The sequence below is a fragment of the Anolis carolinensis genome, chromosome 4 (assembly GCF_035594765.1).
Source record: "Anolis carolinensis isolate JA03-04 chromosome 4, rAnoCar3.1.pri, whole genome shotgun sequence".
NCBI classification, from domain to species: domain Eukaryota; kingdom Metazoa; phylum Chordata; class Lepidosauria; order Squamata; family Dactyloidae; genus Anolis; species Anolis carolinensis.
In genome coordinates, this window is record NC_085844.1 from 183,973,663 (window position 1) to 183,989,058 (window position 15,396).

At 41.8% G+C, this 15,396-nt stretch overlaps 1 protein-coding gene across 2 annotated transcripts in view; it reads left to right on the plus strand.

The window, feature by feature from the left end:
• The window catches only part of ptch2 (patched 2), a 60,725-nt gene extending 53,685 nt beyond the window's left edge, over positions 1-7,040 (plus strand). For both annotated transcript variants that reach the window (XM_003220264.4, XM_062978361.1), the window contains exons 20-23: positions 229-371; positions 1,487-1,586; positions 1,914-2,162; positions 2,699-7,040. In XM_003220264.4, coding sequence (XP_003220312.2) covers positions 229-371; positions 1,487-1,586; positions 1,914-2,162; positions 2,699-3,112 — 906 coding nt within the window. In that variant the 3' untranslated portion in view covers positions 3,113-7,040. The remainder of the gene's footprint in view (positions 1-228; positions 372-1,486; positions 1,587-1,913; positions 2,163-2,698) is intronic.
• Positions 7,041-15,396: the final 8,356 nt, after the last annotated feature.

Sequence of the window (15,396 nt, forward strand, 5' to 3'; positions counted from 1 at the left end):
AGCCCAAACTGTGTTTGCTTTTGAAGAAAACAAAATGAGAATTTGCATTTCTGCTCTAGTTCCAGCAATAGCACCAATCACAAGGACAGCTTAGGCCTTTGGCTCATTGTGTTTTTTTCCAGGGTAGGGTCACTGAGATGCAATGTGGCTGCTAGTCCTCTTTTATGAGTCTTTTTGGACAGTCCACACTATTGTTATGTTTTATTCTGACTGTTTATCTTTTTTCAGGGTTTTCTCACAGCCATTGGCAACCGAAATGTGCGCTCCACTGTGGCCCTAGAACACATGTTTGCCCCTGTGATGGATGGTGCTGTTTCTACTCTGCTTGGTGTACTTATGTTGGCTGGATCCGAATTTGATTTCATTCTGAGGTAATGTCCTGTGGGCTAATCCCTAGAATATCAGGAGAAGAAGTCAATAGAGGATGGGATACTTGTCTTCCTTGTGGGCTTTTGAAAATGTAGACAGTGTCACATCAGACAATTATTATAGAATGAAAATAAAGGCAAAATCTAGTAAGATGCACAGCAGTCCTGGAATAAATGGATCCACACTGGACAATTATAGCAGTGGATTCCACATAAAGGGTAATGGTTGAATCCTATGGAATCCTGGGATTTATATTTCCATAAACTTTTCAGAATTCCCTACCTGACACCTGTAGCACTAGACAATTCCAAGTAGCTCACCAAACTACGTATCCCAGGATGTCATTGGATGGAGCCATGGCACAAGCCCCTGTTACCATGTAATGTGAATACCCCCTAGGACTGGTAGCTGACTAGTTGTACTAGTTATGAAGGAGGTTAAAGGAAAAATTGTATGGGTCATTTATTTCATATCTGGCACATTCGTCCATGGCAATGTAGATTGTAAGGATATTCAGAGTTGCTTGAGCAAGGCTAACTGGAGACTTGGGATTAGCTCTTGCATCTAGTTTTTGTTATGGCAAGGGGACATGGGCCGCTGTCAGGTCTGTCCAGTTTGGGGCAATCTGAGAGGTGGAGATTGGAAACCAAGAAAGAACACTCACTGGTGCAAGTGTTTTCCCTGAGCTACACCTGCATCTCCAGAAGCTCCAGGCTCAGTAGTTAGAGCCACTTCACTTGTATGTCCTTAGTTAGAAAATGCAAGTAAATCACCACTCAATTCCTAGCCAACAAATTTTCTAGGAATGAATTTGGGCAGATAGAGGGAACTATGCAACCTGCATGAGTATGTAGTCATATTCATAGTCAGTGCATTTGTGTGAAATTGTAAGAAGGGGAGGGACTGTGAGTGAGAGTTGGGTGCCATACTGCATTGGTATCTGCCACCATCAGGATAAATATGGCTCCCTCTCATGCTGAGTGCAAGACTACACTAGGTCTCAGTTACTGGGAAGGAGAGATAAAACAGGAAGAGCAATATTGAACTATTCTGATGAAGGTGCTATTTTATGCTATTTGTGTACATGGCCATTACTGACCTCTTTCTTTCACTACAGGTATTTCTTCGCTGTGCTGACCATCCTGACAATTCTGGGGCTGCTCAATGGTCTAGTCCTATTGCCTGTCCTTCTATCTATCATTGGACCACCTGCAGAGGTAAGAGAACTGCTGTTTCTTTTAAGGGTGATTGGATGGAGAACCATGAAGTAGGCTTGCACCCCAATCTCAAACTTTGTTGTCAGACTGGGGTGGAAGAAATTGTTTTAGTGTTCATTCAAGCCTTATGTAAAACCTTCAGCAATACAAGAGTGAAACACCTCCCATCAACCATCACAGCTTCTATGTTTGCCAACATTGTGGGGCATTTGGCAACTCTTTTTACCTATCATAAAGAGATTTTAGGATCTATTTTATTGACTGCAATGGAGATAACACTTGAAAGGCTGGAGATTCTCAATATACTTCCTGCTTATCATCCTATAGGTCACACCAGCTGATAATGGCAGCCGCCTTCCAACACCATCACCTGTCCCACCACCCATCAACCATCACAGCTTTTATGTTTGCCAGCCTGGTGGGGCCTTTAGTGACTCTTCAGACTCAGAATACTATTCAGAGAGCACTGGCGCATCAGACATTGGTGAAGATGATCGCAGCACATACATCATCCCACCTACACAGTCACACATCTTGGTCAAGGCCAGCAAAAGCCCCAGCTTCCCCAAAATTACTGTAAGTACCCACCAGGAGTCTAGAGATTCAGAATCCTGGTTTTTCCAGAAGTAGAAGGAAAGGCAGGAAAGAGAACTAGGCCTTTTGGTTTCTAACTCACTTACATGAGTGTGCATGTGTATCTAATAATTGGGGTAGGTGTCTCCTTCTAAAATCAGCTTTTACAATCTCTATAAAAGACTTGCACTACACAGTAGAGTAGAATAAGGTCAGCAGGAATTATGGGACATCTGGGCCTTTTCTTTTAGTTCAAGTTTCAGTAAATCCCAATAACATTTCAACTATTACCCACAGAAAAGTAGTGAAACTTTGAAGGATTTCATGTTAGTTGGATCTTGCTCTTTTGTGGATTTTGGATGTTCTATTTTGCTACATGATCAGCACAACTACCCTGAATATGTTCTTGTCTTTTTTCTGTCTCAACTTTTTCCTTGTTGAATTAATGCTTTGCTTTCCAAAACTCTGAGAAGTATTTTGCTATTGTGCACTTCCCTCCCATATCCAACATACTCACAGGTCTCTCTTTTCCTGGGCAGGTGGTGAAAAGCTGCAAAACAAGCCTTGAATCGCCTCTGTCTTTGGGCAGCCCAGAGTGGACTCAAGCCACAATCCCTACAAGCCACATACCTCCCTTTGCCACAGAGGTTAAAGAGACTTCAAAGCAGCAAGAGCAGACAGACCATGGACTAGGGCCCCGGATAGCTCGGACTGCCCCCGTTCCCCCTCGGACCAACCCCGCTGCCCACGGCACCAAAGTGCCACCTCTTGGACCTGGTGGCACATTCGCCACAGTTACAGCAACTGCATCCGTGATGCTGGCCTTGCACCCATCCCTGCCTGGCTCCTGCCAGGGGTACACACACGAGGGCTTTGAATCTGATGGCCCTGAGGAGTCTGGTATAGATCTCTCTGACAGCTTTGAACTGCAGGACCTCAACCAGAGACACTAGCTCTCCATTTTGCCAGGTCAAGGTCCTGGCACTCAAACTCGTGCCTCAGGGATGGGATGTACACAGCATCTCACATGGGGAAAGGGACCCAGATGGTTCACACACAGACACACACATAATGTGAAGCATGCTGGACCCATGGAAGTTCTTCCTCTGTGCCTGACCAACTGTAGATGTAGACAGTGCCTTTGAGAACTGAAGAGGCCAGATGAGCTTCTGCAGTAACCATTCAGTGAAAAGGTTGATGGGAGAATCTCTCAGCACCTGGCTCTCCATACTCCCATGCCTTGTTTCTTGAGGTGTATCTGCCACCCCAAAACACACCAGTTTCTTGGTTGCTGGAGCTTATGACTTCAAAACATTGGTTGTTTATGTCCTTACATTGGATCGATGGCCCAAAGAGTGTTGGGTCCCAGTCACCTAGAGACAGGGAAAGCTCCAGTCCCAGCAAACCTGAGGAATGAAAGGGGCTGTTTCCCATATGCTATGTGAAGCATCTCATGGCCAACATCAGGACAGGGCATGAGAATTTCCCAAACGCCTACCCTCCCGTGGAGAGAACAGGACTCAACTTGTATGTGGGGGGAGTTCTCCCATATTGTGCTGCTATTCTTTTATTTTTATTAATATTAATATTAATATTATTATGATAATTATTTTAAGCTGTATAAAAAGAGTCACAAACCCTTACCCTTAAAATTATAATAATTATTTTTTATTATTTTCACAGATCCCTCATTTAAAAAAAAGTGGGGGTATCCCTTTAAGGGGAAATGCGAGGGTGAAGGTGTAATGGGGAGAGAATGGAGTGAAGGGAGCATGCAATGGAGGGGCACCGTGTGTCTTAACGTTCTATGCAAGCTGGTGGGACAGGATGCGCTCTGCTCCTGCCTCCACCAGCACAAATGCCTGTGCTTGCATCTGCCATAGGGCTCTTCTGGATTTTCTTAAAACCCCTCCCTATGCTCCCAAACATTTTTTCTGTGCCCTCCTTTTCAGCTTGCTTACCTCTTTTCTCAGTCTGTTATCAACCTCTCATACAAGTGTCCTTTAAGCAAATCTATAGAATCTCCTAGAACTGTATTTCTATTCCCAGCTTCATAATTTCCCAGAAACATCATTGCACTATAAATAATAGAAGACAAATGGCAACTGCATGGAGATTGTTCAGAACAGAGTTTTCTGGTCCTGAGAATCCTGCAAACGGCTTTCCTTGCTCAGCCAGAACTGAGATGTCTGGAAAACTAATTTGTATAGGTGTGGATTTATCTGTGTTTTTGATTCCATACTGTAAACGGCGCTTCTCACAAAGTATTTTAAACTCCAACATAGTACTAATGTGTTTTGTACCTGAGGACTATTTTGGTAATGATTGGATTGTTTCAAATAGGAACTTGATGTTCTAGAGAGAATAACACTTTAATAAGAAGATTGGACTTTCTTCTGGCAAATTCAGTCATTCACTGTCCTCACTGAGGGCTCCTCCACACAGCTGTATAAAATCCACATTGAACTGGATTATATGGCAACATGGTCTCAGCTATTCCAGTTCAAAGCAGATATTGTGGATTATCTGCCTTGATATTCTGGGTTATATGACTGTGTGGAAGGGCCCTGAGCAAAACTATAGATTATACCATATTCTCAATGGGGACAATACACACACTATTTGTGATCTTAACACATAAACAGTCTTCCTGTGTTGAGACAGCCTTCATAGGTGTAGTAAAATGGGGAGAGGGACCCCACACTTCACAAGTTGTGATTTGTCGAGTTTCCTTGTTTCCTATGCAGATATAATTTCAGTGTAGGAAAATTTCATATGAGAAATTGCCCCTTAATTTGATCCAGGAAGGATTTGACAACAGTCTCTCTCACTCAGAAAGATTCTCCATCTAGTCATTAGAGCAGAAAGTGTTCAAAGGGAGAACCAAGGGCTGGATACAACATTTCATTTTCTTGACCAAAGTATGATCGCTCTGGTTGCTGCTTCTGTTTCTAAACAATCTTTCCTGTTCATCTTCTTTGGTTAAAGATCTAGAAATAAGCAGTCACTGGGCAGTAGGATGAGCATTGAAGGGCAAGTTCCATTTGCATCTGACAATGCTTGATTTCCTTTTAACCAATTACAATTCCTTTACTGAACACGTCAGGTTTTTCATTATAGTTGAAGGGCAGAGATCTGAATTCCCCATGCAATTTAAAGTGTTGGTTTTTTGGACAGCACTTTAAATTGTGCCACATAGGAACAAATAGTTTTTTAAAAGTGTTGTCAGTTATCATTTCCTTTCTTTTTAATGTAATTGAAAGGAAAGGGGAGACAAATATAAACCGATAGAGTGCCATTCATTCACCAGTTGACTTTGGTTCTAATGGAGCACTGCAGTTTTTCTGAGAGATTATTGCAAACTAATAGAAGTAATGTCTAAACATGGTTACAATTTTTATTGCCAACAAGGCTTTGAAGAGACAATGTAAACAACTGTGGGGCAGTAAAATTTCAGAAAATTCTTAGTGATGCAACTGTCAGGGGAATCCACAGCTCCCTATACCCCAAATCTTGGGACAATGGCCTGAGATGTGGGGCAGCTGTTTTCCATCCTCACTTTCTGGTTTTTCTCTGCAGGTTTTTCTGCCCAATTTGTCAAAGTAAATCCATTTTATTGTGTGGAATAGGAAACTGGCTAATACTTGGAAAAACAAATCAGTGAGGGTGAATGCAGATGATATTGTCACGTTGACCTGGATACAGTCTCAAACATACACACTTTTAACAAAAAGATGGGAGGATTGGGATAAAAATTACTTTTCAACCGTCTCAATTGCTGGTTTTGTAATGTTTTAGGAAGCTTCCCTTTCAACTGCAGATGTTGTTGAGCATGGTTTTGCCAACTGTTCGATACTGATGGTTTATTCTTTTTACAGTGTTAATGATGTTTTCTGTGTGTAAACACTTTACAGCTTTGCCTTTAGAATTATGTAAACTAGGTATTTCAGCCACCCTCTACCCGTTGTTTGCTAGCCTGGAGGGTACCCCTCTGAGGGCTTTCTGTGAAATGGTGACCTGCTTGAGAATGCAGTTTTGTGCCCTTTGGACACAGTAGCCAAGGCACCACAGCTAACCAGTTTACTTGTGTGAGAGAGCAATTCTGATTCACCTTGGAGTCATTTCCCCCCTTACTTTCTTCCTTCTAACCCCCAGCACTTTATTATTGTTATTTTATTTTTAAGAACTCCCTGTACCCAATGACTGCTGTAAGTTTACTCTCCAGCCCATATTGGATTCCCTTTTAATCTCTTGCTGCCAAGGAAATTTCTCCTGAGGTTTTCACAGCCTGTTTGTAATGTGAATTCTTCAGTAAGTCTGGGCCTCCAGCTAAAATGAATCAACGTTGTTCATTTACAGTGAACCATGATTGCTGGACCAGAGGAAATTCCCATTAGAAACTGGCCACATTGCAGGGTCTGGCTGAGCCATTTGGATTTGCTCCATTTGCCAGCCCAGAACTATCATAGGTAGTCCAGAAACTACTGTCGAGATTAGAATCAAGTAACAGTTGAAATTTCTCTTGCATTTGTTCCCTTCTCCGTGCCAACCACCCACTGCCTAAAATCAGCTAAGTGCTAATAGGAAACTCATAATAGAAATGGTGCTCCCCATACCCCTCAACCAGTTTGGGACCAGAGAAGCATGGGGAAATGGTGGAAAGGGGATACACTGTGTGTGCATGTGTGTTTTTGTGCATGTGAGAGTGCATGTGATTGTGTAGCGGGTGTGCTGGAGACCTTTTAACCTGAAATATTGTCATGCCATATAAATTATTTATATGAAAAAGAAAAAAGATTTATTTTTGTAGTTTGTACAGACCTCTAGCCTTGCAATGGAAGTTTTATTTTTAAAAGTAAATATATATTATATATAAAGCTATCTTCTGGTGCCTTTGTACTGTTCTTCTGGAGTGTTTCTGTGTTTGTAGACAAGAGTGCACTTAAACTGATTTCCACATGAAGCATATACATGATTTTTCCTGATCAAAATATTCAGCTATCATTTGCTGAGATATAAATAACCAAGCAATCCCAGCACAAGTTTCTGGCATTTTTCCAGTTATGGCCTAGACGTCTATATTATGGAAATATGTGTTGGTGAACAACACCAGTCTGTAGGTGTGAAATACAGTGAAATATATCTGGATAGAGTGGCATCCAGTGCTTGCCTACTTATGCAAAAGTAGAACCCGCGTCACAGTCCTCCCTCCTTTCTCTGTTTATAACTGTGTCATATTATGACCCTTTCAACACACACTACTTTGAATGACTGCAAAATTATGTGGAGCTGGTTTTCAGCTAGTGCAGAAGACTAGAAATCCTGAGACTAAACAGTTAGGATATTATATATATTAAAGTGCTGGTCCATGAAACTACTAGCCTGTGAGCTATTGTCTATTGGTCTTCATCAAGTTTTCAGGAGACAATGAACACAGTAATATTGTGACACAAATATGATACTATGTCTTAAGACATTGGGTGAAAAATTCCAAGTCTATCAGATAGCTTGAGAAGCACTGATTTAGTTGTTGTTACTTTCAAGTTGACACTGATTTATAGCAATTGTATCCTTGGGAGATGTAGCCAGTGATTTCTCGTTGCTTTCTTTTAAGGATGTGAGATTTTTTCTCAAGCTCATTCTGAGGGTTTCCATGGGTGGGTGGGGATTTAAACCCTGTATCCCACAATCCTGTCCCAATAGTAAACCACTTTACTACATCACATTGCTCCCTGAAAGCCCAAATCCTCTCCCAAGAAAATGTACTTTCTGGATTAATGATGTAGATAAGTGCTTCTCCAAGTGGTGGATCTTCAGACCAGTTTGTGGTGAGTTTCTAAGAAAGTAAATATAATAACAGCATGGCAGAAAATTCCTGGCACTCTGGGGGGAAATTGCCAGTCCACCACATCAGACAAAAGCACTGATGTACATTAAATATTTATTTAATATAGTTGCATTTCATTACGTGAAATATTCACATATGTGAAGATCCTGGCCAGAATCCTGTATCAGCTTATGTTTAACCAAATATCTAACTACTCCAGGCCTGACCACCCAAAATCTGATGGAAACATCATTCAACCATGCAATTATCATTAGCAGAATGGCTTTGCTTCTCCAAAATGCAGCTGATGTTTGGCAAAGTAGGTTGGAGCATGAATTACATTCATAGCAACAGTGTTAGTAACATTAATTATGTGTAAGCCAAGCCATGATTCTGGCCCCTATCTGGATCTTAACACAGTTTGAATTACTGAATAAGCACAAGAAAGATACAAAGCATAAGAGAAAAGGCAATGAAGTTCCATCTAAAGTTCACCTTGGTTTATCCCCTCCCCCCCCAATTATTCACTTCTTTCTGTGTTCTCTAATATCAAACACACAATTCTAAATTATGTTTAAACCCCACCCACCCAAGCATATGAATACTACTGAGGAGGAAGGGCAGAGCTCAAAAGAGTTAAAGTATGTAAATTTTAGACCTCTGTATGCATCCTCCCAAATGCTTTGTAAGACTCAACACTGCAAAGGAGTATTGTAACACTACTTGATCTGTACCAAAATTCTTTAAAAGTATCCGTGTAAATGTGAAATTGTTAGCAAAACACTGGTCTCATATTAAGCATTGACCTTTCCCACATAATACATGTAGATTTTGTAATCTTATCTGGAGCACAGAAAGTAGCTTAATACCTAGTCAGTCTTTCTAACCCAGTATTGTCAGCACTAACTGGCAGCAATTTTCTGGGGTTTTAGGATTGTTTCCAATCTCTACTCATAGATGCTTGGATTTAAACCAGAGACCCTCTGTATGCAAACCACATGCTCTCATTGAGCTAGAAAACATCCCTCCCCCTCGAAACCCACTAGAATGGAAAAGCATTGTCTTGAAATAGAAGTGCCATTATTCTAAACCCAATGGCCAAAGAGGCACTCTCTGAACAATACACCACAGAAATGCAATTTGCATGTTAAATCTAGACATATATTTGAAATCAAAACAAAATCCTATTATTTTTCAGTTGGATTTATTCCCAGGTAAGAGCATAGAATCACAGCCTTAGAGTGCATCTACACTATTGAATTAATGCAGTTTGACTCTACTTTACCCGCCACGAGTCCATGCTATGGAATCATGGGAGTTGTAGTTTACAAGGTATTTAGCCATCTCTGCCAGAGTCCTGATGCCTCACTAAACTACAGCCTACAGGTCCCAGGAGTCCATAGTATGGAGTCATGGCAGTTAAAGTAGGGTCATATGCAGAATTTCTAGTGTAGATACAGCCTTAATCTTGCTTCTTGAAACTCTTAATTGTCCATTTGTGCAAGTAGAGAGTAATCGCTCAAGGGAATGAGAACTAAACCCAAGAGTTTAATGCAGGCACCAAGAGGCTGGGGTTGCCTATCCAGGCAAGATGAACGCCTCAGTTCTTTGCCTCCCATCTCAGCAACAGCTGTATTGCAGCTGCCTGGCAGTGTTTATTTTTCCTGGGGTGTGCTGAGCGCCAGCACGGAGCAGGGCACAGCCCAGCGGTTGTGTGTGTGTCTTGTCAGCAACCACAGGGACCACAGCTGAGCTGATTCCACAAGTGGAGCAACAAACAGAACGAAGAAAAACAAACTGAGAGGCCAGCACTCTCACATGCGGCACTGGGAGCTGGGGGCTCAAGAAGGGGAAGGGTCCTCACAGAAGCCAGCGTTGTTTCTTTGTCCTATGAGGAGCCTATGCAACCGCTTCATGCATGGAAGCCATCTATGGGGGCAAGTGATTAGCAGATGTCTGGATGGGAGACTTCAAAATTCAGTGGATGCTGGCCTTTCATGTATTATTACATCACAACATCCATCAGTGCCTGGTGCAATGGGTTAAACCCTTGTGCCGGCAGGACTGCTAACCGAAAGGTTGGCGGTTTGAATCCGGGGAGTGGTGGTGAGCTCCCATCTGTCAGCTTCCCGTGCAGGGACACGAGAGAAGCTACCCACAGGATGGTAAAAACAACCCGGCATCCCCTGGACAACGTCCTTGCAGACAGCCAATTCTCTCACACAAGAAGCAACTTGCAGTTTCTCAAGTAGCTCCTGACACACACAAAATGTCATAAAAGCGAAGGGAATAGTAGTTCAACAGGTACAAATCAGAATAAGCTTCATAGACAGTAGACAGTAGGGCTCTTTTTGCTACTTCTAACCCTGATTTTGTTACCTTTGCCTGTGTCTTAGTTCAGCCAAGCCAGACCTCTCTCCTCCCCGCCCCCCGCCCCCAATTAAAGCATTAAAATGTAATTTCTGCATTACCATAAAGATCCAGCCTTTTTGGCTGTTAAAAGTCCTAAATCCCACTACCTACCTCCTCCCTCTTCATACAAGTTACCATATATACTCGAGTATAAGCCGACCCGAATATAAGCGGAGGCACCTAATTTTACCACAAAAAAACTGAGAAAACATTGACTCCAGTATAAGCTAAGATACCAATAAAATTACATTAATTGAGGCCTCAGTAGTTTAAATGTCTTTGAATCTTTACATCAAACTAATTTAAGATATGACTGTTCAACTCTGATTAAATCATTATTTTCAACTTCTTCAATGTAAATGTGCTTATGTATCCTTTTAATAATAATAGAGTGAAATAATAAATGTAATAATAATAATAATAATAATAAATGCAGTAAAATAATAAATGTAATAATAAATAGAGTAAAATAATAAATGTATTAATAAAAATAGAGTAAAATAAATGTAAAAGTAACAACAATAATAGAGTAAAATAATAAATGTAATAATAATAATAGAGTAAAATAATAAATGTAACAATACCAATAATAATAGAGAAAAATAATAAATATACCATATATACTTGAGTATAAGCCAACCTGAATATAAGCCCACCAGGACCCTCACCCGAGTATAAGCTGAGGAGGTTTTTTTTCAGTCCAAAAAAGGGCTGAAAAACTAAGCTTATATTTGAGTATATACAGTACTTTGAGGTGTACTGTCACCATGTTTTCCAGAGAGGAGCAACTCCTTGCTCAGGTTTGAGAATATTATTCCTGCCCTATTCAGTCATGAGGCCTCTTTCAATAAGGCCTCATGAAGTTTTTCTCTTCTAAATCACACGCTGCTTGAACAGAGCATCATACTCTTCTTTGGGCCACTGCCACAATTCTGCATGCAGTGAGAACTTGCTGGATCTCAGATCATTTGCAACAGTGCATTATATAACACACTGTTTTTATATATACTGATCTAAGGAAAATGTATTGCTCTTTAGGTTTACTATATTCTGAAAAGCAAAAAAAAAAAAACATTTACTCAATATTGTTAACAATGAATCACTATGGCACTCTCAATTTCAATACTCTAATAAGTAGTGGTAATTGTTATCAGAAATATTCCTAGCCTTCATTCTAAACATATAATTTTTTAAAATCCACCAAGACAGAAACTTTAGCTCTGAAAAAGAGGGCAGGTCTTTCAAAAGAAGGATATTGATAAAATTATTATATTGCTACTTATGTAACAGTTTATTATGCAGCTTTTCTAAATATTTTCCAGTACCTCTTTCCCAGTTACTTTTTCTTCTTCCTTAGTTCTTGCCATAGATTTGTAACTGCAAGCACTCAATACAGTGTACTAATTTTTTTTTTATCATGTCAGAAGTGAATTGAAGTCACTTCTGGTGTGAGAGAATCGGCCGTCTACAAAGACGTTGCCCAGGGGACGCCCGGATGTGTTACCACCCTGCTGGGGGCTTCTATCATGTCCCCGCATGGAAAGCTAGGGCTGACAGATGGGAGCTCACCCCATCTTGTGGATTCAAACCACCAACATTCAGGTCAGCATTTTAGCTGGCCACAAGGGTTTAACCCATTAATTGTAAATGATTCACAGTCATGGTTTTTTTTTAACGTCACTTCTATGTATATTCGTAGAAGAAAACAAGTGAAAGTCAACAAACTGAGTATACATGAAGCAGTTCTTGTTGGAAGCCTTTTTGTTAGCTTTGGAAGGTGCATAGATAATGAGGACAGGAAAGTGAATACCCTCCCCCCCCCCCACACACACACACACTTACCTGTAACCGTGGTCTTCAAGTGGTCATCTGTGAAATTTGCACCTGTGGCAGTTTCCTGCATGTATGTAGCTGAGTCAGAAATCCTATAGGATGCTGTGGACCAAGGCATGACAGATGTGGGGAGGATAGGCAGGATGTGTGAATTCAACAGAGTACCACTCAAAGAAACATGCTTACAGGTAAGCAACCCTTATTTCTTCTTTATGGTCTCTGTGAAATATGCACCTATGGTAGATTAGCGAGCTGTCCCCATGGAATGGTGGGCATCATACCACTGAGGAGAACAAGATAGCTCTGCCAAAAGTCATGACTCTCTTAGCAATGACGTCCAATTTGTAGTGGGCAGCGCCGCTAGCTGGTATGACAACCAAATCTTCGACATGAGCCAAGATGACATCCTCTGAGTGGACACTGGGAGGCCAGCTGCGTCCTTGCAGTACTTAAGAAATAGCCTGGGTGATTTCCTTAGTGGCGCTGTTCTGTGAACATAGAAGGCCACGGCCCTACAAACTTCTAGGAGATGCAAAGAGCACTTGTGGGGCATAGAAGAATCTTGGAACAGCACTGGAAAAACTATGTCCTGGGACATATGAAAACTAGATGCAACCTTAGGCAGAAGGGAAATATTTGTTCGAAGGACTACCTTGTCTTTGTGGAATCTGAGGTACAGCTCATCGACTCGGAGTTTTCCATGCAATATGTGATATGTCAGATATTGCCATAGGCTTGATGGATGGTTTCACAAGTGTCAATAATACTACATCCAGCCTCCAGGAGGAAGTTATCATGGTTGCCTGGTATCAAAAGTTCTTGTATCCCTATAAGAGTCTTGAGCAAGGGGTCTGCAAAACAGGAAGGGGGACTGACTGCCCTCCTGTAAGAGGACATAGCCGCAAGATAGCATTTAAGTGATGGCAGAGAGAGTCCAACGTTAGAGAGTAGAAACTCAAGAAGAAGGAAGGCGTGCTGTGAGAGGATCAGCCCCTTGTTCCTGACCACTTAGTGGAAGGTCTATCCACCAGCTCCAAGATCTCTTTCAAGAGCTGCAACAGGCCTGAGGTGAGACCTACCAGGCTGTCAGTCAGAAGTACTTGATTTCCAAGTGGAGGATCTTGCTGTTGTGGCACATCAAAAGGTCCGGTCTGAGTGGACGTTGACGAATTCCCTTTTGGACAGGTGCAGGAGCATGGCAAAAAAAAAGTTGTAGTAGCCACCATGGGGCAAACAGGATGCAATTGACCTGTTTTACCTGAATCCTTGACACTACCCTGGTCAAAAGAGGGAGAGGTGGAAATATATAAAGAAGGGCTTGCGCCCAGTTGAGCAGAAAAGCTTCTTCTAAGCAACCTGTCTGCTGATGGGGGGTACGGTGCACCTCATATAACTGCCATTTCATATTGTCCAGGGATACAAACAGATCTCTCTCTGTAGTACTTGACCTGAGGAAAAGGGCTAGTGCCTCCTGCAGGTGGAGAGACCACTTGTGGTTTGTCCCATATCATCCAGCTGAGGAGATCGGCAAGAGAACTTTAGACAACTAGGACATGGACCGCTAAAAGATGGTTGCTCCTGGTGATGCACCATTATCAGATCCGGAGTATAAGGGCGATAATTGAATGGGATTGGGACGCTCCTGCTTGTTGATGTAAAAGACTGTAGTTGTGTTGTCAGTGACAATCTGTACAATGCAACCCTTGAGCAGGGGTTTGAAAGATGTGAGGGCCTTCTCTACCTTCACATTTGAGTGGAGTGTGCACCACTCCAAAATCAGACATTGTCCCCCATCCTTCTTAGGAACCAGAAAATATTTAGAGAAAAATGCATAATAGATGATAGAGGGACACAAGGGTGCAATTGCGCCTTTCTGAAGGAGTGTGAGAATCTCTTGCCACAGGAGCAGAGATGTCAGAATTGACCGCATGACCCCAACTGGCGGTGTAGAGGAAAACTCTATACAGTAGCCACATTCAACTATGTAGAGAACCCAAGCATCCATGGTGATTTGTCGCCATGCCTCAAGGTATGGCACTATCTGGGCCCCAAAGAGGGGATGAGAAGGGGTGGGGAGAGCGAGTGCAGAAGGGCTACCACCCCCTTGTTGACCCTGTGATACCGAACCCCGTGACAGTGAGGTTGGTGTCCCCATCCCCCAGTAAGAGGGGGTGAAAGCATTGCTAAATGAAATGTCTAGCAGGGTCCTGTTGCCTCCCCATACCCTGCTGGCGACCACTGGCCAACATATTATGCCTGCCTGAGGCTGAAGGCCTGGCCGCCTGAGGCTTGTAGGACAATGTCCATGGAAGCCTGTGAAGGTGGCCTGAGCTGGTAACCCTCTTGACTTGGTGGGATAATAAGGCTGGGGAGAACCCAAACCTGTGAGCTGTCTATCAGTGTCAGGGTGGGGGAGGCCCTTACCATCCATAGGGAGTATCCCTTATCCATAACGCTTAGGGTCAGATTTTTTTTTTTGGATTTTAGTCTTTTTTGGATTTTGGAATACAGTAGAGTCTCACTTATCCAAGCCTTGCTTATCCAAGCTTCTGGATTATCCAAGCCATTTTTGTAGTCAATGTTTTCAATATATCGTGATATTTTGGCGCTAAATTCGTAAATACAGTAATTAGAACATAACATTACTGCGTATTGAACTTCTTTTTCTGTCAAATTTGTTGTATAACATGTTTTGGTGCTTAATTTGTAAAATCATAACCTAATTTGATGTTTAATAGGCTTTTCCTTAATCCCTCCTTATTATCCAAGATATTTGCTTATCCAAGCTTCTGCCAGCCTGTTTAGCTTGGATAAGTGAGACTCTACTGTACCTGCATTTGCAACAGAAGTCCAATACAGGGGCATCTTAGGGTTGCCATAAGTCAGAAATAAATTGAAGGTACACACCAAAACATAATACCAGTATTTTTTCTTCTTCTCTTCATCCATTTCTTTATATCCCGCTTTCCTTTCTTAAGAGATTTAAGGCATTATACACATAACCTGAATGTAATTTCACCCAATATTTTAATAACTTTGTGTGTGAAGCAAACTACACTGAGCCATCAGAAAGCAATGGTCTCAACCATGCATAGGTGGATCATTTATAATTTTGGGGGTATTTCAGATTTCCAGGTCAGTGATGGTCAATCTATGTACCCTGAT